Genomic DNA, 27,450 nt, shown 5'->3' on the forward strand with positions numbered 1-27,450 from the left:
TGAACTAAAATTCCTTGTTTTCTTAATGCTGCTGCAACCACTATCATCACCTTTGAAAAGGTCCACAGAGCCATGGCAAGACCAAAAGGAAGGGCTTGAAACTGAAAATGACCATGAAGCAGAGGTGTCTCTGTTGATCCTTCTGTACAGAAATATGAAGATAAGCTTCTGTGAGAAGGAAGTAAAAAAACTCCCCACTTCTTACTGCATTTATGATCGATCTTAAAGTTTCCATTCTGAAATGAAAGATCTTGAGAATCTTGTTGACCCCTTTAAATCCAAAATGGGACAAAAAATAAACTTTCCTTCTTGGGAACCCATTGAGACCTGGGAACTAGAATTACTGCCTCTAAAGCAAAAGGCATTGTAGAGTCACCTTTATAGCCTCTCTTTTTTTTGAGGGAATGCAAAGAAGAATCATAAGAGCATTTGAAACAGGCTGGAAAAATTCCAAAGTGTACCTAAGTTGAATTATGTCCAAGATCCACTGGTCTCTGAAAGAACATTGGTAGGCAACTGCCTATCCCTAGAGTCAGAGACTAGAACCTGGAGAAGTCATTGTGTACTTCAGGAGGAAGCTGGTCTTCCCAAGGAACCTTCACCACCACTTGTCTTGGTTGAATGAAAAGAATGAAATCTACAGAAAGGTCAAAATCTCAGAGCTATAGAGGCACACCTGCCTACTCCCGACATCCCTAAATCTGCTCCGGACTCGAGTGGTACAGAGAGAACTCCTAGGCCTGTCTTAAGGCAGTCTGGGGATCTTCAAGTCCCTCCATGCCTCGGCCATGTTTTCTAGATCTTCTCTGAACAATCCTTAAACTAGATTATGCTTTTTCTTTTTTTTTGTTTCTGAAACTCAGCTGACCAATTTTACAAGTAAAGAAGTCTCTTAGTCGCTACTATAACAGTCATACTTTGGCCAGAGCTACATTCCAAGTCAAAGGAGGCATCCGTAAATAAAGTGATTTCCATCGAGACTGAAATTAAACACGTTAAAGATACTCAAGTGATTTTGATTAAAGATCAAAATTTGCTTCATAGATGTGTGGAAAAGTAGAGAATACAGCTAGGTTCCCGAATTTCTGCATTTTGAATTTTCCTATGATAAGGTTTATGTTTCCTCTGGATTTGTTTAAATCCTAACTTAAGAAGGTTCTGCAAATCCCAGAAGATTGTTTTCCCCCTAATTAACAAAATATTCTATCTTCCAAAGAAGTCTGGTGAAGGAGGAGTAGAATCTGGTGGAAATCAGGAAATATTTTATGCTAGCCTGGATGTCTCTGGTCTCCTTGAGACTTCAAATGAAGACATTCTTCCTAGAGCAACACTTTTAGTGTCATATTTTTCCTCAAGATTTCAACAACATTCTCTATCTCTACTTCCATAATCGCCAATTCTTCTTTTGCATCTTTCCTGATCTCTCACTCCATTCAGGAACGTAGGAAAACATTCTTGACAATGCGTCCTGAGGTTTTGTCAATTGGTGCCACCTGTTTTGTACAGTATCCCTGCAAATGTGTTATTTATTCTGGTTTGAAATATGTTCTCTTTGATCTGGTGCAATTAAGAGGGGTTTTTTTTTCTGATTTTAAAGAGGGGAGTTGGAACCTAAACATTATTTGGTAAAGATGTATAGTTTAAATTCAAGGCTTGATCCCTAATCATGTTGGCAGTCTTATTCTTTTGTATTTTTTCCTTTTATGTATAGGTCTGGTTCCCAATGACCTTTTCTGGTTCCGCCCCCCCCCCCCCCCCCTTATAAGTTGTGTCTAACGAAGGATTGCATATCAATTTTTCATTTGTTTTTTCCTTTTTAATTTCTTATTTCATTGATTGTACACATGGTATTTCCTTTTTTTTAAAGTATTGTATATATTTAAAAATGAAAATTGAATAAAGAGAATGTTTAAAAAAAAAAAAGAGAGACATCTGCTAAATAGGCAGCTGAGTCCACAGTATCACCAATGGATTCCATAAGTTCCTTTTGAACATGCTGAGATAAACTTGATTTTGCAATAATGCAACTACATGCTGCAATCTGGAGCGCCATACTTGCTGCTTTGAAGGCTTGTTTTAACATGGGCTCTATTTTCTTGTCCTGGGCATCTTAGTGCTGCACCACCTTCCACAGAAATAGTGGTACATTTTGTCACAGAATACAAAAAAGCATCCACCTTTGGAAATTTGAATTTCTCCCTTTTGGGACACCAAGTGATATAACTTAGAGTCTGGAAAAATCCATTCTAAAATCAATTAAATATTGTACCATCTAGTGTAGAGGAAGCACCTTAGGTTTCCTAATACTAACCATGATAGTTCTCTTCTGCAGAGAATCCTGTCTCATCCTGCTTGTCATTCACGATATTTAAAGTACGTAAAGACCATGTGATCAAGGGAAAAAAAAGTTCTTCCTTATGGAAAAGTCAAACCGTTGCTGAACCATCCTTCCCTTCAGGAGGCAGTCCTCTATCTAGATCCTACTTGCATCTAAAATCATCCAAGAAGTCTTCAGGCCCAGACTATATCACACCCTCTTCTCATCTGACCTCCTTTATGAACTTTTCTTCCCTCCGCTGCATCTGAAGCAGTAGAAAAACCGGGAAGGATTTAGGGACTGAACGCTGCCCAACTGAAAAAGCTTGCTGTAAACATCTAAAAAAGATTCCTTGAAAGATATGCTGAAGCCTGTCTTGGAAGTATCTACAGCAGAAGGAGATGGATCCAAAACACCACTGTGAGCTGAAACAAAATGAATTTGATCAATGGGAGTCAGAGAGGGAGGTTCTCTCTCTCTGTCACTCCCTCGTGCTGCTAAGATGGCCGGTGCAGCTCCCTTGGCAGAAACCTCACCAACTGAAATTACTGTATCAGACAAGCCTGGGGAAACAGACCCCTTCCCCCGAAGTAGCAACGTAAAAAGGATTATTTGGCCTCTGTTGTTTTTCCAAACTACCAACATTCGGCTTCTTCATGCCGCAGCTTTTTCCCACGCTCTGCTGAGGTGGCCATGTCAGCGCTTCAAAAACAAATGTGGTAGGAAATCTAAATTTTAAATTTTGTAACACTTACCCTCTGAAAACACCTGTGAACAGTCCTGCAGGAAAGACAGGCTCACTCAAAAAAACCCCATAGTTCCTGGCTGCCTTATGATTCTTTTATTTTAACTTTATGGCATAAGTTAAGAAACAAAACCTTTTATATTACTATTAATTTGTTTTTGATAAAGGAGTCCAGGAAATAAAAGACAGAGGAAGGGAAAGTGAGGGGGAGAAGAGAGGAGAAGAAAAACTAAACCTAAACTCATCCCAGTCAGGTGGAAGCCCTTTAGCTCTGGCACTACTCAACTGAAGGAGGAAGAAAAAACTTTTCACTTCAGGAGCTGCCAAAATTTGGATCCGCTAGACCCAGGACTAAGCAGAACTAAGGGAGGGAGTATTAGACTTGCACCTTAGGAGCAGTCCTAAATAATTCCTGCTAGTCTATCCAGGCTTCAGTCCACAGCACAGGATGCTTGCCCTCCATCTGAAGTCAGAAAACACTGGTAGGCTGAGGTCAGCATGGGTGCCTACAAAGAATATCAGCAGCAAGCTAGTCTGTCACCATCTGCTGGTCAGTGAGCATAACCCACTCAGCTGCATAGATCAGTGGTTCCCAACCCTGTCCTGGGGATTCCCCAACCAGTCGGGTTTTCAGGATATCCACAATGAATATGCATGAGAGAAAATGTGCATGCACTGCCTCTAGAACGTGTACATTTTCTCATATGCGTATTCATTGTGGATATCCTGAAAACCTGACTGGCTGGGGAGGGGGGGGGGGGGGCGGGTCCCAGGACAGGGGTGGGAACCACTGGCATAGATGAAATGGAAAAGCCTTTTAAATGCTGAGCCCCCTCACAACCTTATAAACACATGTGACTACCTTGTAATTGGCCCTATACATCACGGGTAGCCAGTGAAGTTCAACTAATTGTAGGGTGATGTGCTCTTTACAAGGCTTCCCAGAATTAGGCTAGCGGCAGTGTTTTGAAACATTTGAAGGGCATGTAGGTGATTTTTTGGTAGACCAACAGAGTGCATTACAATAATCTATTGCTCTCAGTGCAATGGCCTGTGTGACTGTTCAAAAGTCAGTAAAAAAATAAAATAAAATAAATTTCCATCTATGTAATATCATTGATTTATAAAATACAAACTTTAAGACTGCTTGAATTTGCAATTTTGTGGCAAGCTGGGTATATAATGTGATACCTAAGTCTCAGACTTCGGAAATTATTTTAATCTCTGACAGTGAGAGCCCTCTGGCTCCACTAACAGTGACAGGAGCCCTCTCTGTCCCCATTAACAGGAACTCTGTTGCACTGAAATCCTTGCAAAAGAAAGGAGACATAGAAACAAAACACAAAACTATGTAGAATTTTACTATAATCAGGCCTTGTTCCCCTTACCTGGCACTTCTCATCTTATCCATCCTCTCCTGTGCGGCCTCAACCTCACTCTGCAGTGCTCGCCGCTGGCTCTCTGCGTCCTGAAGCTCCCTGCGCAGGCCCTTCACCTCGCTGGAGAGTTCTGCTTCCCGCCTCGCCAGTTCCTCCTCTACCCACAGGCATCTCTTCTCTAGCTCTGCCCGCACTCGGGAGAGCTCGCTGAGGTGTCGGGAGCTGCTAACCCCCGGAGAGGTCATAGCCTGCTTTAGCTGCAGGAGGGAGATGCAGTGAAAGTACCAGCACAAGCCAAGGCAAACACCAGCAGTGCTCAGATTGTTACACCCAGAGGGTCACAGAAAATGGAGGAATGTTAGGAGGCAGAGGGGTGTGGGTGGTGGTGTGAGGAGTATGTGTATAAGAGAGGGATGTGGCACTCAGAATGACTGTTGTATCTAGAGCAGTGTTTTCTCAATCTTTTCTATGCCAGGGACTGGCTAGTTCCTTCCTTCCTTAAATTACATGGGCAGATTACTGCACTGATGAAGAGGGCAGAGGGGGTAGGAGTGGAAAGGGTCTCCCAGGGGAGGGCTGGAGGGGATATACTTCCTCCCTCACCTGGTCTTTAATCTCATGGATCAGCCCTGCAGCTGGTCTGTATCATTTTAAGAAGGTAATTAGCCAGTTTAAGAAAAAAAACCCAACTTGTTTTCTAAAAAATAATTGCTCTTATTTAAAAACCAAAACACCTCTCTCTCTCTTCTCCCAGCCAAGCTACTATATTGTCCTAAAAAAGTAAAAATACCTCCCTCTCCCTTCCAGCCAGCCACCAGTTGGTCACTGGAAAAAAAAAATCCTTTCCTTCTCTTTCCCTTCTCCACCCCAGTCAGCCACCAGCTGTCAAAAATCCCTACCTCTCTCCCTCCCCACTGCCAGCCAGCAACACTACTACAATTAATGGAGGAGCTTACCCTGACCTGATAATTTCCTTTCCTTGAATCCTGCTATACCAGTCCAGATGCATGGTTATTTTCCTCTGACATCAGATGGAGACAAAAGTTGCAGAAAAAGGTGCAACCATCAGTGTAGTTACAGTGATACAGCTCCAGCAAAAGATAGTATTGTTATTCAAAGTGATAGAAGTAATGAACTGAATCTCAACCCTCAGATTACCTCTAAAAAGAGAGAAGATGGATCTTCATATATCTTTCCAGAATAGAGTAAAAAATTAGCAAGAGGGAAAGATTGGATAACTTCAGGTTATATCTAAAAGGAGAACATATCCATGCTATAAAAACAAAAGAAACCTTACATAATAAAATGACCCAAATTTCCTAGGTAGGTCCTGGACTGGTGTAGCGGAATTCAAGGAAAGGAAATTATCAGGTAAGGAATCATTTCTTCTTGCTTTTCATCCTGCTACACATGGGATGTACCTAAGCCCAATTAAACTGGGAGAGAAAAGTTAAGGGCACTTTGAGGATTACAGCTCCAAGCTGTGTCTCCCTTAGCATTTACATCTAATCTGTAGTAACCTGGAAAGGAATGTAAGGAAAACCAGGAGAGTACCTTACAAGTATGTCAGAGCAAAGGCTAACGATTTTGACCATGAAAAAGCTTGAGCTCTCGCTCATTGAATATGAAAAACCTGGCAGGGCTTGACTACCTTTCAAGCTTCTCTCTTGAGTAGACCTTTAAATGAGAATCCATATTTATGATTTTAGGAATGGATCTGAGACTTCCAAAGACTTCAGCAGTACCCACTGGACCTTCAAAAATTGGAAAGAAGATTTTAAATGTGACACTCCTCTGAAAAGAAAGATGGTAGGAACCTTTTTTTTTTTTTTTTTAAATTTAAGTGGCATTAAGAAACCATCTTATGCAAAGGAAGGAAACTGAACAAAAAGAAAAAAAGATTCCAAGAAAAAAAAAATTCTCTGCAAGATAAAGGTTGAAGCTCAGAAATATGCCTATTTGAACAAATGGCTACCAGGAAGACTTCAACAAATGGATAATTTACTATAGCTCTAATGTCCAGATTTAGTGGAATATAAAATCTATCCAATAAATTTAAACACCAATATGGGACCAAGAGCCTGAAGGAAGGTCAAATACATTTCAGTCCTCAAAGATCACAAGAAATATCCAAAAAGGAGGCAACCAACGCTCCTAAGATTCTACCTCTATGATCACCACCAAATCCTTTGTAAAGAAAAAAACAAGATGCCAGAAAACATCAGACCACCATGAGAGAAAAAAAAAAGACTAATTTTACAGCAGAGTTTGAAGAGATGCCAAACTGACAAAAACCAATTAAACTGGATTCTTTACAGGTCTTCAACAGGGTTAAAATGACCAAAGGAGGAGTATCCTTTCCCACTCAATCGTGATCAGTCAAGGGCTTAAGATAAAATGGAGTCAGATGTTGCATGGAAATTGAACCTGGAGTCGATAGGAACCAGATATGAGATTTGACCTGCAATCTTATGAGATCCACATATCGGGAAATTCTGGTCAATCTGGTCAACTAGAATTACCAGGGAGTGCAGATTCTCAACTCTTCATAAGGTCCTATTAGAAGTCAGGAGGAAATGTGTACAGCAATCTTCTCTGTGGCCATGGTTGAATGAGAGCATTTATTCCATGGAAGTTGGAATCCTTGCATTGACTGAAAAACTGACCAGACTGGAATTCCTGAGAGTTGCCATTAGATCCTTTAAAGGCCATCTCCACTGATCCATTATCTCCTGAAAGGCCCCTTTGCTGAGCTCTCAATTATCAGGATCCAGTGTATTTCTAATAAGAAAACTGGCCTGGACATTCTTCAGCCCCACAATTCAAGTTGCAGAAATTTAAAGAAGATTCTGCTCCACCCACTGGAAGAGACAACTTGTCCACTTGGATAACTCCTGGTTTCAGGTGTCTTCTTGTCTGACAATACCACATTGGTGGCATGTGTGAACAGAGGATCCAGACTGTCCTTTTCACCAGGAGAAAGAACTGGTACAGGTCTAATCTGATGGCTCTGGTTTCAAATCTGTTAATGAAGCACAAATCCTCCTCCTGGGACCAGAGCCACCTGGACCTGACAATGCTTTTCAATCTGTCAAAAACTCGCATCTCTTGTGAGGAGCATCCACAGAGACTCATCCCTTTCGTAAGCTCAAGGGCAATGGCCATCCCCACAAGACCTTGTTTTACCAACCTCATAAGAGGAAGGTGTGTTTAAGGGGACCAACAAGACAGAAGGGAAAACTCTAGAGGCTGCATATGGGTTCTGGCCCACAGAACCAAATCTACAGTAGTTGGCATGGAACCCAGAATCTATAGTAATCCCAAGCCCTGGAGCCTTCTGAGCAAGGAGTTTCTCCACCTACCTTACAGTCCTGACTACTGTCTCCTGAGTTTAATAGTATCATCCAATCTTGATATTGAAACAGGATCCTAGGTAGTCCAGAGATGGGGATGGCCAAAGCTTGCTCTTTGTAAAATAGATTACGCTGCCCAAGCCTTCTAAAACCTGCACAACTCTACTGGATACTGTGAGGCTTTTTTGGAGGATTTAGCTCTGATCAAGCAATCCTCGAGCTAAGGATGTGCCAAAATCATGTTTCTTCGGAAGAAGGCTACTATCACCACCATTTCTTTGGTAAAGATTCTTGAGGACGTGGCAAGACTGAAGGAAAGAAAGCATTCTGAATTGAAAATATTGCCCAGGGTGCAAAAGCAGAGAAACATTTTTGGAGATCTTCCCAGATGGGAATGTGGAAGAATGCCTCCGAAAGATCTACACAAAAAAAACCACAACTGTAATCTCACTTCAAAAACTGTGATGTAAAAGGACTATCACATTTTTAAACTTATGAATGACCATCATATATCATCGGGTGGGCACTATGGATTGTGCTTCCACCTTTGTGATGAAATTATAATCATCGGTCATTCATAGTAGATAGTGTACATTTATGTATATATTTTTTAGGATTTTTAGCTATACAAAGTTCAAAATTTTATATTGAAAACTGCACTTATCCGAGTGCCTGAAGAGCCGGGATAGGTCGGGGACATGAATGAGTCTTCCAATGAGAAGCTGATGTGTGTCTAATGTCCAAGATGTTTGTAGCAACCTTATGTGCAGCTAAAAACCCTAAAAAAAATATACATAAATGTACACTGTCAACTATGAATGACTGATGATTATAATTTCATCACAAAGGTGGAAGCACAAAGCCAGTGCCCACCTGATGCTATGAGACTGTCATTCATAAGTTTAAAAATGTAATAGTGCTTTACATTGCAGTTTTTTTGAAGTGAGATTACACTTGTGTTTATTTGCAATTATTCTTACACTTTTGGGTTTGGTTTTTTTTTTTTACTGTACTCCAAAAGATCTATAGCAGAAAGATATTCCCTTTGCTGCACAACCATCAAGGTGGAATTTATGCTTACTTGTGGATCCTTTTCTTTAGTGCTGCCAGACCAGTCCAAATAAGTGGGTTATGTCCTCCCTGCCAGCAGATGGAGACAGATAAAAGTTCAAACTGACTTCACTCCCCCTATAGGTGTCTGATGCTGCCTACAGCTCTTCAATATCTATGTCAAAGCTAAAACAACTGAAGGCAATTGTTTGTTTTGGTTTCCAAATCACCACCACAACCAAAACCAGATGCAGCCAAGAAACTTCATTCCATGGTCATTAAACCAGGAATCACATAATCCCTGCATCAAGGTCATGCTTAGGCTAATTATCTTCAGAGAGGGCAACATACTTGCTGCTAGTTTTCTGAACTTATCAGTCTGAGAGCCCCCGATCATTGTTGCTTGCCTGGGTGCAGGGCCGGTGCTAGCTTTTTTGCTGCCCTTTGCGAAACGTTACTGTGCTGCCCCCCCCCCCCCCCAATTCATTCAATGTCTGTCCCAGGCCCATCAAAATAAAGCCCAGTTCTGTCCTGCAATCTATATTTTTAAAAACTGACAGACATCCCCACCTCAGAACCCATGGATAGGGAAGGGTATAAGGTACCCTACAGCCTTGCACACTCGCCATACCCCTCCCACCCCACATACACACATGCTCCCACACCCTTTACAGACACACAAATTATGAATGAAAAAGAACATCAAGTATAGTCTTTTGAGGCACAAATATTACTTACAACATGCATATTATATTTACCTGCACTCCTGTTGTGTGAACCAGAAAACTCTGCAATAAAGACACTTGGAACTCCTATGGAATTAGATTATTTGTTATGAGTACTGGGTGTGAACTTGGCCCTCAGAAAACCATGAATAAACAGAATTACCATTACTATATAGTAAACCTCCCATACAAAACAACCCTAAATCTTAGCTATGAAGAGGCAACACTGCACATATTATGCCAGGCCCTAGAACACCAATCAAATTCTTATTAGGCTGCTATAGATCTCTATACAGAAATTACATGCTAGCAAAATACCTCACCTTGGGCACAAATGCAGAACACAGAGAGACCCTGACCAAATACAGAATAAAGAGATCAGAAAGTATAAACAGAAATGTGCTAAGAAGAACTGAACTGGAACCCACAACAAGCCAGCCTCTATGTGCAGAGCAACAATGGAAAAATAGAAACATTACCATTCATAAGACATTAAACAATAAAATCAAGAGATATAAATCAAATCATAATAGTAAAATCATATTCATAGAAAGAATATTTCAAACCAGTTAATGAATAGAATATCCAAAATTTCCTAACACCAATAAAATATTTCAAAACATCTGATGAATAAAAATCCAATTAAAAAAAATGTTCTATTCCCCTCCCCGCAAAATTAAATATTGTGTGTGTGTGTCTGGGAGAGCCTACGTGTGACTCATGGGCTCTCACAGACGCACACACACGGCCTCCAGTTGTCCTCAGGCTATGGTGGGATAAGCTCCACTATGGCCTACTGACCTTCCTGCTGGGGGGTAGCGGAAGTTGTGCGCGTATACACCCACAAACAGAAGATCTGGGCCTTTCATTGTCAGCAGCCAGTAGTTTGAGCGCTGGCGGCCTGCAGCCTCTCTTTCTTTGACCACCGGCAGATTAGGTTCTGCCAGCAACCCCGTGGCCTCTCTTGGTGCCACTGGCCTGCCACCCCCCTCCCAGGTGTGCCGCCCTGTGCAAATGCATGGTATGAACACCCAGTTACACCAGGCCTGCCTGGGTGGTTTCTGGACTAGTCTGTTAGGTCTAAAAGAAAGGAAATTAAATGTAAGTTTACATTTCACCTTATCATCCATACCAGACCAGACCAAACAAGTGGAATGTACCAAAGCTCCACCCAGACCAGGCAGGAAGAAGCCTCAATAGCTCTCAGGATTCCTGCATCCAAGGCATAGACTTTCCCGGCCTGCACATCCATTTGGATGTCCTTACAGTACAGCTGCAACAGAGACAAGGGTATTGCACTACCATAATCCTTTGGAAAGACAGGTTCTGATTCTGACTATGAGGAGTCCTGCGCCCTCTTGAGCGGGCTTGACAGCCCTCTGGGACCTGTAAACTCTTGCTGGAATAGGCAGATGCATTCAACTCTAATTCCTCCTGAAATTAATGCCTTAGAAACCACTGTGCTTTAATAGAACATATCCAAGACCTATCCAAGAAAAAAAACAAACTGGTCATTTATAAACTTCTTAAAGGAAACCAACAAACTTAAGAAGGGCCTTCCCTATCCTTGCCTACATCGCTCTACTTTCTCACCATCATAAGTAAGAAAAGCCTGATTCTAACAGAAGTGAAACACTACCCATAGAAGAGGAATAGTATTTGGCTCAGAGATAGTTCTTCCATTGAAATTACCAAAGGCAACCAAGGAGACTGATTTCAACAAGACTCAGATGCCCTATGAAACTTGAGAGGAAAGATTACTTCAAAATTAAAACTTAGGTTCCAAATTTAGACCTTCCACAGAGGAAGACGTGTGTTCTTGATTCCCTAGAAAAAAGTATCCTATTTGCGAAACAGCTTCCATGATTGTGTCCCTTCTAGCAAACCAGAGCTGATCTCTTCCCTCTGCAAGATTTGCAAGTTATGCTTTCATCCCAGTTTCCTCTAGTGGAAGAACAAGATTCAAGGAGTTGATCCCTTAAAGGGAAATATTGCCTTTTCCATAACATGGAGGCTCCAAACTCTAATTCCAGTCTGCTAATGGTCCTATTTCATGCCACTGAAGGCTTTAATCCCTGACACTAAGTAACCTCATTCTGTTCTCAACAGCACTCCTATTGTGGAACCTTGCATCGTGTAGCTATAATTTGGGTTACTCTTCTCTAAGTGCATCAGTTTGCACTTGTCCACATTAAGTTTCATTTGCTTTTGTATGCCCAGTATCCCAGTATTGCAATGTCCTCTTGCAATTTCTCACAATCCTCTTGTGATTTGACAACTTTGAATAATTTTGTGTCATCTGCAAATATAATCACCTCACTTGTTCCCATTTCAGGTCAATTATAAATATATTAAAAAGCAATGGTCCCAGAACAGATCCTGGAGCCCTCCACTATTCACCTTTCTCCCTTGGAAAAATATACAAATTTAGCTCTACTCTGTTGTCTATTTTTTTTAACCAGTTGGCAAGCCACAATAGGACACTGCTTCCTATCCCATGACTTTTTAATTTCCTAAGAAGTCTCTCATGAGTGTCTTTGTCAAATGCTTTCTGGAAATCCAGATACACTATATCAACTGGCTCACCGTTATCCACATGTTTATTTATGCCCTCATAAAAATGAGCAAATTTTGTTCTTCATATTAGTTTCAGACATTTTGTGTGGCACAGACGTCAGAGATATTGGATAGTACTTTCCTGGATCACCCCTTGATCCTTTTTTTTTTTTTTTTTAACTGGCATTACATTGGTACCTGAAGACTGGAGGGTTGCCATAGACAATGTTACTGAAAACTAACAAATTTCCAGTAGCAGGTCCGCAATGTCATTTCTCAGTTCTTTCAGCACTCTGGGATGTTTACCATCTAGTTCAGGTGATTTGCTACTCTTTAATTTGTCAATTTGCCCTAGTACATCTCCCAGATTCACTGAGATTTGTTTTAGTTCCACTGAATCATCACCTTTGAATATCATTTCTGGCAAAAGTATCTCTTTCTTTAGATACCAATAAGTCCTCTGATTTCTTAAACAGTCAAAACGCTTACAACCATTGTAATCTCTTATTAAATTACCATCATACTTGGCTTCATTGTTTAGTAATTCAACTTTAAGACTCAGCCATCTATATAATCATCGGTCAATTTTTATATCAGCATTAATGTGCAATAATATCGTGTTTATCTCCAATGTGCTACCATATTTTTCTTAATTTTTTGTTAAACTTTTATACACTTATCTGTATCAGTGAGTATCTCATATTTTTTTCACATCACAAAGAAGCCATCATGTCCGTACTAGCCCGACATGGGACCGTGTTTCGAACTGTATATCCTTTCTCAAGGGCTCCAAACAGCGTCTAATAATAAACATTTGATAAAGTTTAAGTATTTTAAATGCAGGCAACATTTCACAGGACCTTTAATACATCCACCAACTTTTTAACGGATACTTTAACAAATTATTTAGTGCTTACTTGTGAGATTAGATTTCAGCATTCTCCATGGCGGCTTAGGTTTCCTTTTCCGGTTTCTATCATGGGCTTTCTGTTTATTTATAGGCCTCCTTGTCAATCATAATTTCAACATTCTTAAACCCTGAAAGCCAATTAAGTAAGAGACCTCTCAAAGACATCAAAGCAATTCACTGTTTTAGATTCAAATGAGCGTGTACCATTCTACTGCTCCATTTAATCTTTTGGTTGTACAGTTCCCAATTTATAAATCCATTGTTGTTCTTTATAATTTAAAATGGTCTTTGGATTTCCTCTTCACGGGCTTTTTTCAAATTGTTCAATCACCCTCCATTTTAACCCTTGGAACTTATGTTGTGCTTGCAGATAATACAAAACAATCGGTGCTTGTAGTTTTTCAGTTGACAAGCAACTAAGATGTTCTTTTAATCGTGTACGAATAGACCTTTTTGTTCTGCCCACATAAAACAAATTATATGAGCAAACTAAGATATAGATCACATTACTAGAACCACAGTCTGTATATTGATGAGCTGTATGTACTTTATCTTGTGTATCAATCCAACTAGTACCTGTCAGTGCCTGATTGCATAAGTTACATTTCTTTTGACAGGGCCCATGCCCTGCTATTCTTATATCCACATTCTCAGTAACTGGTTTTGAAAATGAATGTACTACATAATCTTTTATATTCATCCCACAACTATATGCAATGAGTGGTCTTTCTTTAAACACTTCATGAATTTTTTTAAATTGGCCAATATTGTAAAATCAATTTAGCAATTATTGGTGTCTGTATTGAATGCATCAATGTACATACTAACTGTGTTGCTGATTGTGCCTGCACTTTGTCCAAAAGTAACCATTGCCGCTCTGCATTAATGGCTTTATAGACTTTTTAAATAAATTTCATCAGGTACCCACGTTCTAATAATTTCCAATAGAGGAAATCCGATTGAATGATGAATTCTTGTTTAGTACTGCATAACCGACGAAGTCGCAGAAACTGCCCTACCAGTAAGTTCTTATGTAGATGATAGGGGTGAAAACTTGTAAAATGTAATAAAGTGTTCTTTTCACTAGGTTTTCTGTAAATGCCGGTCACCAAGGCATCTTAATATTCTATTAATATAAAGTTATATACTGTATTGTTTTTCGTTTAGTTTCCTTGTTATATTGTAAAGCGCAATGCTGAATTACTGTTTGAATGTAAACCGAGGTGATGTTATTTACGTACCCCGGTATAGAAAAATCTATAAATAAAATAAATAAATAAATAAATCTCCCTCTTTCATGATGGAAATATCCAAAAAATTAATTACCTCAAAATGAAATTCCATAGTAAATTGTAGATGTCGATCTAAAGAATTAATCCAGTACTGAAACTGTAACAAACTACTTTCGTCCGAGTGCCAGAGAAAAAATACATCAATATATCTGGTTCAGAAGGACACATATTGGAACAGAGGAGAATCATAACACCATTGTTCTTCGAATACTGATACATATAAATTTGCTACACTTGGAGCCATGGTACACCCATGGCAGTTCCCTGAATTTGATTATAGAAAACTTCTTGGAACACAAAAAAAGTTTTCATTTAAAGCTAATTTAGCTAGTTTATTGATAAATTCAGATGGTATTAGCTGCAGACGTGGTCTCTTTTCTAATGTTTGTCCAATGATCTCTAGAGCTGCTTGCTGATGAATGTTGGTGTACAGAGTTGAATGTCCATGGTTACTAAATATGTTTGCTCTGTATTTGAGATTGTCTGTAATTTAGTGAGCATATGTTTAGTGTCTTTCAGATATGACCTAGCTTGTACGACATATGGTTATAAAAAATAATCTACAAAAGTAGACAAAGGTTCCAACAGGGAACCAATTGTAGTAACAATTGGTCTTCCTGGAGGATCTAAAAGGTGTTATCGGAAACTCAACCAGCAAAAATCGTGCTTCTTTTGATTTAAAAAAACCTTGAATTCTTCCATCTTCAACTAAGTCACTGATAAGACTTTAACGCAGGACCTGGATCCTCTGTCAAAATCTTGTAACTCGTATGATCTGCAAGATGAGCCATAACTTTACCCTCATATTGATCTCTATCTTGAATTACGATTGCTCCTCCTTTGTCTGCTTTTTTATTAATGTCGTCATGATTATCTATAAGCGATTTCAGAGCTTCAAATTCAATTTTAGTTAAGTTATACTGCAGTCTCTTGATACTTTGTTCCAAAATTTTAAGATCTTCCAAAATCAGGTCTTTAAAGGTTTTAATATATGGATCTAAAGTACCAGGTGGGAGCCAATTAGATTTCGGGTGCACGATAGATCCATCATAATTTAAAGTACCCTTTTTGTAATACATTTTCCTAGTCTATTGATAAAGCATAATGTAATACATTTCTTATGTTGGATTCCGACTTTGTGAACAACATCCGCAAACTCGTGGGTACCCGATGAAATTTATTTTAAAAAGCCTATAAAAGGGCCATTAATGCAGAGCGGCAATGGTTACTTTTGGACAAAGTGCAGGCACAATCAGCAACACAGTTAGTATGTACACTGATGCATTCAATACAGACACCAATAATTGCTAAATTGATTTTACAATATTGGCCAATTAAAAAAATTCATGAAGTGTTTAAAGAAAGACCACTCATTGCATATAGTCGTGGGATGAATATAAAAGATTATGTAGTACACTCATTTTCAAAACCAGTTACTGAGAATGTGGATATAAGAATAGCAGGGCATGGACCCTGTCAAAAGAAATGTAACTTATGCAATCAGGCACTGACAGGTACTAGTTGGACTGATACACAAGATAAAGTACATACAGCTCATCAATATACAGACTGTGGTTCTAGTAATGTGATCTATATCTTAGTCTGTCCTTGTAATTTGTTTTATGTGGGCAGAACAAAAAGATCTATTCGTACACGATTAAAAGAACATCTTAGTTGCTTTCAACTGAAAAACTACAAGCACCGATTGTTTTGTATTATCTGCAAGCACAACATAAGTTCCAAGGGTTAAAATGGAGGGTGACTGAACAAATTGAAAAAAGCCCGCGAGGAGGAAATCCAAAGACCATTTTAAATTATAAAGAACAACAATGGATTTATAAATTGGGAACTGTACAACCAAAAGATTAAATGGAGCAGTAGAATGGTACACGCTCATTTGAATCTAATACAGTGAGTTGCTTTGATGTCTTTGAGAGGTCTCTTACTTAATTGGCTTTCAGGGTTTAAAAATGTTGAAATTATGATTGACAAGGAGGCCTATAAATAAACAGAAAGCCCATGATAGAAACCGGAAAAGGAAAGCTAAGCCACCATGGAGAATGCTGAAATCTAATCTCACAAGTAAGCACTAAATAATTTGTTAAAGTATCCGTTAAAAAGTTGGTGGATGTATTAAAGAAACATAGAAACATAGAAACGACGGCAGAAGAAGACCAAATGGCCCATCTAGTCTGCCCAGCAAGCTTCACACATATTTTCTCTCATACTTATCTGTTTCTCTTAGCTCTTGGTTCTATTTCCCTTCCACCCCCACCTTTAATGTAGAGAGCAGTGATGGAGCTGCATCCAAGTGAAATATCTAGCTTGATTCGTTAGGGGTAGTAGTAGTAGCCGCCGCAATAAGCAAGCTGCACCCATGCTTATTTGTTTTACCCAGACTATGTTATTAGCCCTTATTGGTTGTTTTTCTTCTCCCCTGCCGTTGAAGCAGGGAGCTATGCTGGATATGCGTGAAGTATCAGTTTTTCTTCTCCCCTGCCGTTGAAGCAGAGAGCCATGCTGGATGTACATCGAAAGTGAAGTATCAGGCACATTTGGTTTGGGGTAGTAACCGCCGTAAAGGTCCTGTGAAATGTTGCCTGCATTTAAAATACTTAAACTTTATCAAATGTTTATTATTAGTCGTTGTTTGGAGCCCTTGAGAAAGGACATACAGTTCGAAACACGGTCCCATGTCGGGCTAGTACGGACATGATGGCTTCTTTGTGATGTGAAAAAAATATGAGACACTCATTGATACAGATAAGTGTATAAAAAACAACTTTTCCTGTTCGGTCTGCTCTTTATTTATAGGCACTTGGGCTGCTTTAGCATTTATTGCAACCTCTCTATTGAAATGCCTTAACTTCCCTGTCTTGTTAGTATCCTTCTGTGGCAGGACCATCCAGCCCGCCACTATATGCCTTTGCTGCAACACTACTCTACCTATACCACTGTACAAATAATGTTACTCTTGTTACAGTTGTTACACTGTTTCTTCTGTTGACTTGTTATTTTCACAATTCTTGCCACTTGATGGCAGCTCTTGCTATCTTTGTTTGTTCTGCTTTTAGTCCTATCCCCGTGACCTGTTTAATGTAATTTCCAACTTCAGTTCAGATGTAAACCGGTATGATGTACCTACTAATACCGGCATAGAAAAAGTTTAAATAAATAAATAAATATGCCCTTACTTCCATTCCAGTAGGTAGTAAACACACTTGAGTTTTCCATTCTCCCTTGCCTCCTCCTCCCACCTAGGAGAGCTGGGATTGTTTGCTCCTTGCTTTATAAGCAGCCATTTTGCAGTTTAAGATGTAGCTAGAATCATTTCAGTGCAGACTCCCAGCAGTAAAGATGTAGGTTTTTTCTCTCCCTAGTGAGGCCCTCTTGCCTCATCATATTTTTGCCTTTGAGGGGAGATTCCTCCGTACACACCTTGTCAGAGGTTCTGTGTTTAGTTAAAGTAAGGACATTTTTTTGCTGGAACCCCTGAGGGACTCTCATTCCAGGACTGAAGAGCAGTGAGCCCATTCACTCCCTGAATGAGGCAAGCACCTATGACAGCTTGGCTGTGTGAGGATTTGAAGGCTAGAAGAATCTAATTTTTGGAAGGGACTGTGTTTAACTTTGCTTCTCTGAAGAAAGTCATCCTCATTGGGTGGACATTAGAGGGCAGGGGCTGAAGACCAGTGAGCACATTCACTTCATGAACATGGCAAGGATCAGTTTATTAAGAAAGTATTTTCTCTTTTGTTGTGAGGAGGTTTTTGAGCCACTCCTCCTTACTGGGAGCATGGCTGGAGTAGCTGGCTCTTAAATCACAGACTTTTCAGCCAGAGAAGTCACCTTTTTCAGAACAACTAAAGGTATCAAGTAAGAGCATAGAAACCCTATCCAGATCTCCAGCTAAATGGGACCAGGTTGTAGGGTTGGATGATCAGTAGGGGTGTGTATTCGTTTCCAACGTATTGGTAATCTGCAACGTATAGGGCCATATTTGTTGTATTCGTGGGGAAGCGAAACGTATCGCTATTCCCCACGAATACAACGAATCTTCGCGGAATTATTCGGCCGTCTAAAGGAGCGAATTTAAACAAACCCCCAACCTCTTGACCCCCCCAAGACTTACCAAAACTCCCTGGTGGTCCAGTGGGGGGTCCGGGAGCCATCTCCTGCACTCACGCCCTCGGCTGCCGGTATTCAAAATTGCGCCAATAGCCTTTGAACCTTACTATGTCACAGGGGCTACCAGTGCCATTGGTCGGCCCCTGTCACATGGTAGGAGCAATGGATGGCCGGTGCCATCTTGTGCTCCTACCATGTGACAGGGGCTACCGGTGCCATTGGTCAGCCCCTGTGACATAGTGAGGGCAAAGGTTATCGGCACCATTTTGAATACTGGCAGCCGACGGCCTGAGTGCAGGAGGTCGCTCCCAGACCCCTGCTGGACCACCAGGGACTTTTGGCAAGTCTTGGGGGACCCTCCTGATCCCCCCAAGACTTGCCAAAAGTCCCTGGTGGTCCAGCGGGGGGTCCGGGAGCCTATCCCATTGGAATAGATGCCCACTTTCCCAGAATGTTCCCCAGTTCCTAACAAATCTAAACCCTCTTTCCTGCACCATCATTTCATCCACACAGATACTCCAGAGCTCTGTATGCCTCTGGGGAATGGGAAGCATCTCTAAGAAAGCAACTCTGGATTTCAATTTCCTAACAGCAAAAATTTAGCCTCCATAACCTCTTTTCTGCACCTTTCTATATCATTGATATCCACACATATCACAACAGCCGGCTTCTCCCCAGCACTCTCTAAAATCTTGCTTAGGTGGCTCATGAGGACTGCTACCTTTCCACCAGGCAAGCAAGTTACCAAGTGATCCTCATGTCCACCAGCTACCCAACTACTTTCCTAATGATCAAATCACCCACTACAATAGCTGTTTTAACCCTTCCCTCCTGGCCATGGACCCTGAAGACACATCCCTGGTGCAAGAGGATAAAACGTCACCTGAAGGGCAGTCCTAGTTACAGGATCACTTCTTGCCACATCAAGGTGATTGTTTCTTGCTAGGTGACCTTGCTTCTCCAAAGCAGCACATGGGCTGCTAATTTGGAGTTGGGACCACTATGTTCCTGAAGACTTGCCAAAAGTCCAGCTGGGGTCCGGAACGACCTCCTGCAGTCGAATCGTGTTGGTCTATGGCCGCCGCCATTTTGCGGCCGCCATTTTGCAAAATGGCGCCGGCTGAAGACAACACAATTCAATTGCAGGAGCCCGTTCCGGACCGCCGCTGGACCCCCAGGTAATTTAAGGCATTTGGGGGGGGGGGTTCAGGAGGGTGGGGGATTTAATTTAAAGGGTCGGGGGTGGGTTTTAGGGGGTTTTAGTGTGCCGGTTTTCCTGCCATTGGTTTAGGGCAAGTAAGTAAGTTCCTGCCCTCCCCCTTCCCCCAATTTACGATTTTATAACGATAAATCGGGGGAATTGGTATTGTATCTTGGCCCTAACGATTTTTGACGATTTAAAATATATCGGACGATATTTTAAATCGTCAAAAAACGATTCACATCCCTAGAAACAATCACCTTGATGTGGCAAGAAGTGATCCTGTAACTAGGACTGCCCTTCAGGTGACGTTTTATCCTCTTGCACCAGGGATGTGTCTTCAGGGTCCATGGCCAGGAAGGAAGGGTTAAAACAGCTATTGTAGTGGGTGATTTGATCACTCTCTAAATTCAGAGCTTCCAACTTATTAGGACAGGGGAGGAGAGGAAAAACAGGAGAAACAAACCAGAAAAATATACCAGGAAAGACCTTAGCTTGAAACCAAACCCTATTATAGATAAGGATTTTCAAAACTTAAATCAGGAATGCACTGGAGGAAAAAAAAAGTCCGCTTCCTCCTATCAATAAAAGATCTGAGCTGATCTGGTACAAAAAAATATATAGTATTCATTCCTAAATTTAACACTACACTTGCAAGGATATCTGAGTAGGAACAAAGCTCCCAAGCCCTGAACCTCTGAGCACAGAGCCAGAAAATTCCTGCCTCTTTCTTTGGTAACCCTAGCCAGGTCAGGATAAGGCCTGACTGGATGTCCCAGAAAATCCACCGCCATATTTTGAAAGTAGCTTTTTCATAATGTAAGACACATCATGCTCATTATAAAAGGAAACTAATAATGTTGCCCTTTTGATTATTTCAATAGAAATAGATTCAAGAAACTGAGTTTAATTAGACATATCCAAAGAATCCTGAGGGTTATCCCCTGGCGAGGATATTTCTTAAGAGAAGGAAATAGATTTTTACAATACGACTAGATTCTACAGGCAGATGTACAACATTCAAAAAAACTGAGAGTCATTTGGGGCAATTCGCCCATAACCCTAGGAAAATTAGTGAACCGCAGATCATGAGATCTCAGTCTGTTTTCCAGCAATTCCATTCTGCGCGCTAAAAACCTATGTTCCTGGATCATAGTGGCATTTACAGACTCCATTTTAGAAGCAGCATTTTCCAGTAACTGGATTTTCTCTGAATGTTCAGACACAGTTCTTTGATGGTCCTGAACAAGAGACCACTTTGACTTTACTTTAGCGTAACATTCAGAAAAAGATGAAGTAAGACTGGTAGTTAAATCCCACAGTGCATCCAAATCATAACGGCTGGTTTGAGGGGAGGGAGGTAGAGAAAATCTCTTACCCATAGCTGACTCGCCAACTGCCATGGAGACTCCAGCAACATTCCAGACATCAAAGGAATTCACCCCCAGTGGATATTCAAAGTGGGAAATTGCTTGCTCCAATTACCCTGGCTCTTGGGTTTCTTTCTTGCAGCTCTCTCCTATTGCGGCTGAACTTTGAATGCCAACAGTTCCTCCACAGAATCACTCCCGATGAGCTCATTACCCAGCGACATGGAAGTGTCAGCACGGCCACGAACATGCTCATGGGGGGGGGGGGGGGGGCAGGTAACAATCCAATGGGCTCAGCAATGCCTCATCCCTAGCCAAGGGAGAGTCTCCTTCTCGTGCCTCAGCAATGGGGGTAATTGCCCAAACAACTTCTGGGTTGGGGGAAATGCATTCCACAATAGTCAACTGCCTCAAGGGGAGGCAATTGACTAGTGCCTTCCCTTGTCTGAAGGGAAGACCCGAACTTCCCCCTTCCTTTTCGAAGGCATGAAAAAAATTTTGATGGTAAAAAACCAAGAGGAAACAAGAGAGAGGCAAGTGGACAGGTAACCGCTCATGTGGCCATCTTGACTCCTCCCCTCACTAATTGACTAAGATTTTCCTCATAGTAGCGGTGAATCTATATATTAAAAAAAAAAAAAGAGACTGGAGTGGGTGGGAATCAAATAAGTAACTCGTTCTCTAGGAGCCAGTACTTTCACCTTCTCAAATTGAGTGACCTTTGCAAACTTACAATTCAAACTGTAAAAGAAATACTATTTTTTACTAGCTCAGAGAATCAAAGTCTATTTTCTTCTTGTACAACAATTCTAACACTGGCAAACAAATACTAACCTTGAAACTACTACACTACTGCTATTGGGTTGTCTGTCACTCTGCATCACTTTTCCAAGCACAAGTAGCCAAAGTGGAGTACCACCAATTGTATGGCTCTAGTTTCCAATCATTTGATCGACCATTGAGCCTCCTTTGATGACCAAGGTCCCTGAACAACTAGGTCTTGACAATGTGCTCCCTATCCAAACAGACTAGACTTGGAGAAGGGCATGGATTCTAGATCCATGCCCTTCTCCAAGTTTTTGTTCATCAATCCCCACTGTAAGCTAATTTTGGCCTGGTCCAGAACCAGTTGATTAATCTAATCCATTTGCATTCCATCTGAACAACACATTCTATAAGAGATTCATGTGTGCGTTCGCCAAAGGAACCAAATCCAAGGTTGCTGCCATGGAGCCAAACAGTTGGAGATAACACCATGTTGGCCTTTTTGCGGACAAAAGAGCTTACACTTGATTCTGCAATTTCTGGATTCGCAGAACAGTTAACTGGGCCCAACCTGTCCCCGTGTCGAAGTGAACTCCTAGATATTCCAGAGACTGAGAAGGATGTAACCTGCTCTTTGCAAAGTTTATCACCTAACCTAGCTCTTGTAGCAAGTGAACAATTCCAGCTGTCATCAACTCACTCTCTTGCAATGACTACTGGAATCAATCAATTGTCCAGGTAAGAATGCACCAGAATCCTCTCTTTATGCAAGTAAGCAGCCACCACCATCATCACCTTTGAGAAGGTTCTTGGAGCTGTGGCAAGCCTGAAAGGCAGCACCTGAAATGAAAATGAACATTTAGTGCTGCAAAATTGAGATATTTCCAATGCTCTTTCTTTCTGGGAATATGAAGATACGCTTCCGCAGGTCCAACATTAGAAATTCCCCTTGTCTTACTGCCTGAATTACCAATCTCAGAGTCTCCATCTGGAAGCGAGGCACTTTTAAGGCTTTGTTGACTTTTTAAATCTAGAAGCGAATAAAACAAATTCCCCTTTTTGGAACTATGAAACTAATTTAATAGTGATCATGGCCCCGCCCCACTGTCCCCTCTCTTTTTTGCATGGAGGAGCAGGGGGAAGCCATAAAAGAGTCTGCTACAGGATGGGAAAACTCTAAAGCATAGCTGTTGCAAACAATCTCCAAGACCCACTGGTCTGACATGATCCGGGAACTCACCTCCTATCCGTTCTCCTGAAACTTTCATTGAGCACTTTAGGAGGAACTCAGCCTCTGCATCCACCTTCTTTACTGCCTCTCCTGGAAGACCAAAAGGACTGAACTCTATTAAAGGGCTTGACTCTCTGAACCCCAGAATAATGCTCTTGCCTGTTCTTTCTGGAATCTCAAAATCAAGACCTCTAATGTGGCTGGCATAAAGGACCTTTTGGCTTATATTCTGGAAGCCTGGGTACCTTAGACTCTCCCCAAGCTTTAGCCAACCTCTCAAGATCTTCAAACAGCAGCTTCCCTTTAAATATTATTCTTAGAAATCAATTTCACACACCAATTATGTAGCCATAGCAAACATCTCGCTGCTGTAATTGAGGGCATACTTTTCAGTGAAGTACAAGCCAAATTAAGAGGCATCTGCTAAATAAAAAAAAAAAAAAAAAACTACCTCCAGTTCCACCTGAGTTTCCTTGTCAAGAACAGCCTCAGGATTATCCAAACTTTTTCTGCATGCATTGTGACCAGCACAAATCAGCCTTTGCTACAATAGACCTGCATGCTGCCACTGGAAGCCTTGAAAGCTTGTTTAAGCATGGATTCTCTTCTCCTATCCTGAGCGTCCTTGAGGGCAGCGCCTCCATCCATGGATAGTGGCCCTCTTGATAACTGAACATACCAATGCATCCACTTTTAGCAACCTTGGCGTTTCCCTTTCTAAAGGAACCAAGGGATCATATTTTGTCAGAGATCATTCACCTTTAAAATTGGCTTCAGGGTGAACTCTCATTCCAGGGCAATAAGATTCTTCACTGCCCTGTGTATGGGAAACGATCTTGGAAGGTGTGCACAGACTAACCATATTAGGGTCTTCAAACAACTCTGGACCTTCCTGAACCTTCTCCTCTGAAATATTCAGCACTTGCAAGAAACGAGAAGTTAGTCTTATTAACTCATCGCTATGGAAGAATTTAACCATAGAAGTACTGTCATCCTCCCCAGGGTGACACTCATCCTCTTCCAAATGAAACCCGCCATCACTATCCTTTAAATCGCTAAGGTCCAACAGCATAAGTGCCTGATTTGGAGGATTTATCATCCCCCCTCAGACTCTGCCATTTGCACCCCCAGTATGGCTGCTGTTCTCGCTGAGGCAAGCATGCATGCCAGCAGGAACCTGTTGAATCAGCCGCCCCACCAATGTTCCTTCTACTTAAGACACACCCGGCACACCAATGCTCCCCCCACAAGTATCTGGCGTGAGCCGCAGCGTGCAGGCTTCGTCCTGTGCTTGCCAGGGGCCCACCATAAGTGCCTCCAAACAACTAAAAAACAGTCCTCGATAAGATGGAAGTGACTCTGAGCCATTTACCCTGCACTGTCAATCATCACAGTGTGAAAGCTTTCTAGGCACCTGAAACTCTTCTTGCTTTTGCCTTCTATTTTTTTTTTTTTTAAACTTTATAGCTCAGAAAAAGAAGCCAGAGACAGGAAATATTTGCTCCCTGCCTCTCTCCTTTCTTTTTGCCTTTTTTTTTTGTAATGGAGACATTGCCCCCGAGAGGGGCAAAGAGAGGGAGGAAGGAAGTAAAGAATTTAACAGTTAATCATAATTCCTAGTCCTGAAATTCCCCAGGTCCAGAGCACTGCTCAACTGTCGGAGGGAGCACTTACTTTTTACCTGACTTTCACCTCAAAAGCTGCCCAGCAAGTTTAAATTTCCTCTTCCAGCAACCTAACAGAAAGTATTGGCAGGCTGATGTCAGCATGGGAATTTATAGGGAGTGATGTCAGCCAACCTGTTAGTCTCTGTCCATCTGCTGGTCAGTCTGGCTGGAAGATAAGGAAACTGATTTTTGCTGGAGCTTTCACCATAACTACCACCAGTAATGATGTCATAGAAAAAAAAGTGTGTCCTCTGTCTCCACCTGCTGGCAGGGAGAAATAATTTATGCATCTGGATTGGTGTAGCAGGATTAAAAGGAAACCCCTTGTTTCCAGTTGGGGCCAGACCGGAGGCCTGATCTCTGGTTGAGGAGCAGCTGCATCTGAATCTTAATGAGCTGGCATGAGACTAAGTCAGTGTCTGCTGTACTCCGGCCTTGCAGTGGCCCCATCCCCTTCTTGGGTTTTGTACAAGAGGTGGAAACAGAGCAGAGCAGATACTGCTTGATAAATTCACTACAACTGCTCCTCTCCCTGAGATGTAACTTCAGGCCCATCCCCAACTGGGGAAGAAAAAAAAAAGGGGTCTGCACAGCAGGAGCAGGGTGGGGTGGTTAGAAAGTCTCTCCTGGCTGTAGTGCAGTGTGTGTAGTTGCAGAGCAAGTCATCCTTCCTTCTCCAATCAATCAGAGTCGCTCTGCAGACTGGCAGAAATGCATTGAATGTATTGTATTTGATTCATTTGGAAATATGAATGTGAATATTGTGAGCCGCTATGATTGTTGGAGTGTGCAGCCAATAAATATTTTTTAAATAAATAAAATGCTGCTGGAGGCCAGCACTGGTCCATGGGCTGATGTTTGAGGAACACTGACCTAGAGAGAGGGATGCGGTCTGCGTAAGAACGTGAAAGTGCCGGGGCAGTATATACTAGGTGTGTGCATAGCTCTCAGACCATTAACTGCAGAGGGACACAGCTTGCAAGTTAGTGTGGGAGATTCAGGGGGCTTTGGTGTTTAGAAGCATGCATTTTGGGTGTTTGTTTGGGGCACACACTACCCGGGAGCTTTAATAGGAAGCTGTGCTGTGCTCACCTTCAGCTCCTCCAGATCTTCCTCCACCTCCCGGAGTCGTGCCTCGCTCCTTTCCTTCTGCTTTCGTTGCTTTGACACCTCGGACATCAACTCTTCATTCTGCGCCTCCACCTGAACACCCCCTCCACCGGGAAAGCCCGATTGAAAAATGTCCGGCATTTGCAACTGCCAATGCGCACACCACACACACAAAAAAAAAAAAAGCTCGGGGCCACAGTGGGGGGGAGGGGGAGGAGATGAGATGGGTGCCTACAGTCAAAGTCAAACCTGGATCAGATAAACACTGCTATGCACTGCAGGGAATCTTAAAATATTCTCTGCAGAGTGATAAGGAGAGAAGAGAGAGGAGCAAGGAAGTTTCAGCAGATAGGGATCTCCCAATAGCTCAGCCAGGGGAGCTGTACCTTCAGCTCTACGCTATGGCTTCCTTTGGGAGCCAAAAGCTCGTGATTTAAATCCTCCCACATCCCTGGCTGGAAACAAGGCCATAGCACTTCAGCAGGAGCAGAACGCCCCAGTCCCAATTACACCATCCAACCCGTACCTCCTTCCTTCTGCACTCTCCTCTCGAGAGCTCCCGGCGTAGGCCCTCTGTCTCACGAGCTGTCGACTCTGCCTCTTCCGCTCGCTCCCGCAGCTGTCGCGACAGCTTCAGCGCCTGGGCCTTGGCCTCACCGCACCGCTCCTCCACCTTCAGCACTTCCTCAGACATCAGTTTCCCCTGGGCTCGCGCGCTCTTCAGCTCTTTGCCCCGCACCTTCAGAAGCTCCTGGACCTCAACTAGTTCCTGCCAAGAAAGGAAGCAGCATGGATTGGACAATGCAGACATATTTTGTCTGCTTCAATGCCCTCTCAAGTGTCTACAGAACTGTTGATTCACTGCGCGCCCATCACATCACATTAACTAGTGCTGAAGGTCATCCATCCATTGTCTCTTCCTCAAGTCAGGCATTCAGTCTGCTGCAGGACCCATCTCTGCCCTCTGGTGTACACTGCCCCTCACAGTCCTCTACCAAATACTAATAGCAATACTCATAGTAACATTAAACAGCAGTAACAGTCATAGTAAAAAAGCAAAATAATTGTACCCAAACATAACAAAAATGTGGGTAAATTGTACACTTGGTACTCATGGGCCTGCAAATACATGTTCAAAGAGAAACCCAGTGCAAGGTTTGCCTTTGAATATCCAGCTGGCAGGGGAACAGCAGGTCCAATGTACCCATGAAAAAAGTCCACGTGAGGCTTTCAAAATGAAAGTCCCACATGGACTCTCCCCAATCTCTCACACCCCTTCCCCTTCTCTCACCTTATGAGTGTCCTCTTTTTCCTGCTGGAGTAATTTCAGCTTCCTTTCCAGCACTACAATCTGGGGGCTCTCTACATCCTGCAACCTTGTCCTGGAATCCTGCACCCCTTCCATGTGATTCACTGACCGCCCTCATAAAAACAAAAACGTAAAAATAAAACTATACTAAAGAGGTTAGCAAAACTGCACTGGTGTAAGAAAGACATTGAGGTCAATGTTCAAAGGCATTCATTTGGATAACTTGAGTTATCCAGATAAGTACAGAGTTTTGAATATGATTAGCACTTATCCAGATAATGACTTATTTGGCTAAGTGAGAAGTTTTTCAAGTAGTTCCAGGGCAGAGTTGAGTAAGCGGAA

General features: G+C 41.9%; 1 protein-coding gene across 2 annotated transcripts in view; it reads right to left on the reverse strand.

Moving 5' to 3' along the window:
- CDC42BPG (CDC42 binding protein kinase gamma) overlaps nt 1–27,450 on the reverse strand; it is a 217,607-nt gene that overhangs the window by 121,781 nt on the left and 68,376 nt on the right. For both annotated transcript variants that reach the window (XM_029611052.1, XM_029611053.1), the window contains exons 11-14: nt 27,091–27,221; nt 26,326–26,568; nt 25,782–25,892; nt 4,451–4,698 (exon numbers count right to left, since the gene is read on the reverse strand). In XM_029611052.1, coding sequence (XP_029466912.1) covers nt 4,451–4,698; nt 25,782–25,892; nt 26,326–26,568; nt 27,091–27,221 — 733 coding nt within the window. The remainder of the gene's footprint in view (nt 1–4,450; nt 4,699–25,781; nt 25,893–26,325; nt 26,569–27,090; nt 27,222–27,450) is intronic.

The sequence above is a fragment of the Rhinatrema bivittatum genome, chromosome 8 (assembly GCF_901001135.1).
Source record: "Rhinatrema bivittatum chromosome 8, aRhiBiv1.1, whole genome shotgun sequence".
NCBI lineage: Eukaryota > Metazoa > Chordata > Amphibia > Gymnophiona > Rhinatrematidae > Rhinatrema > Rhinatrema bivittatum.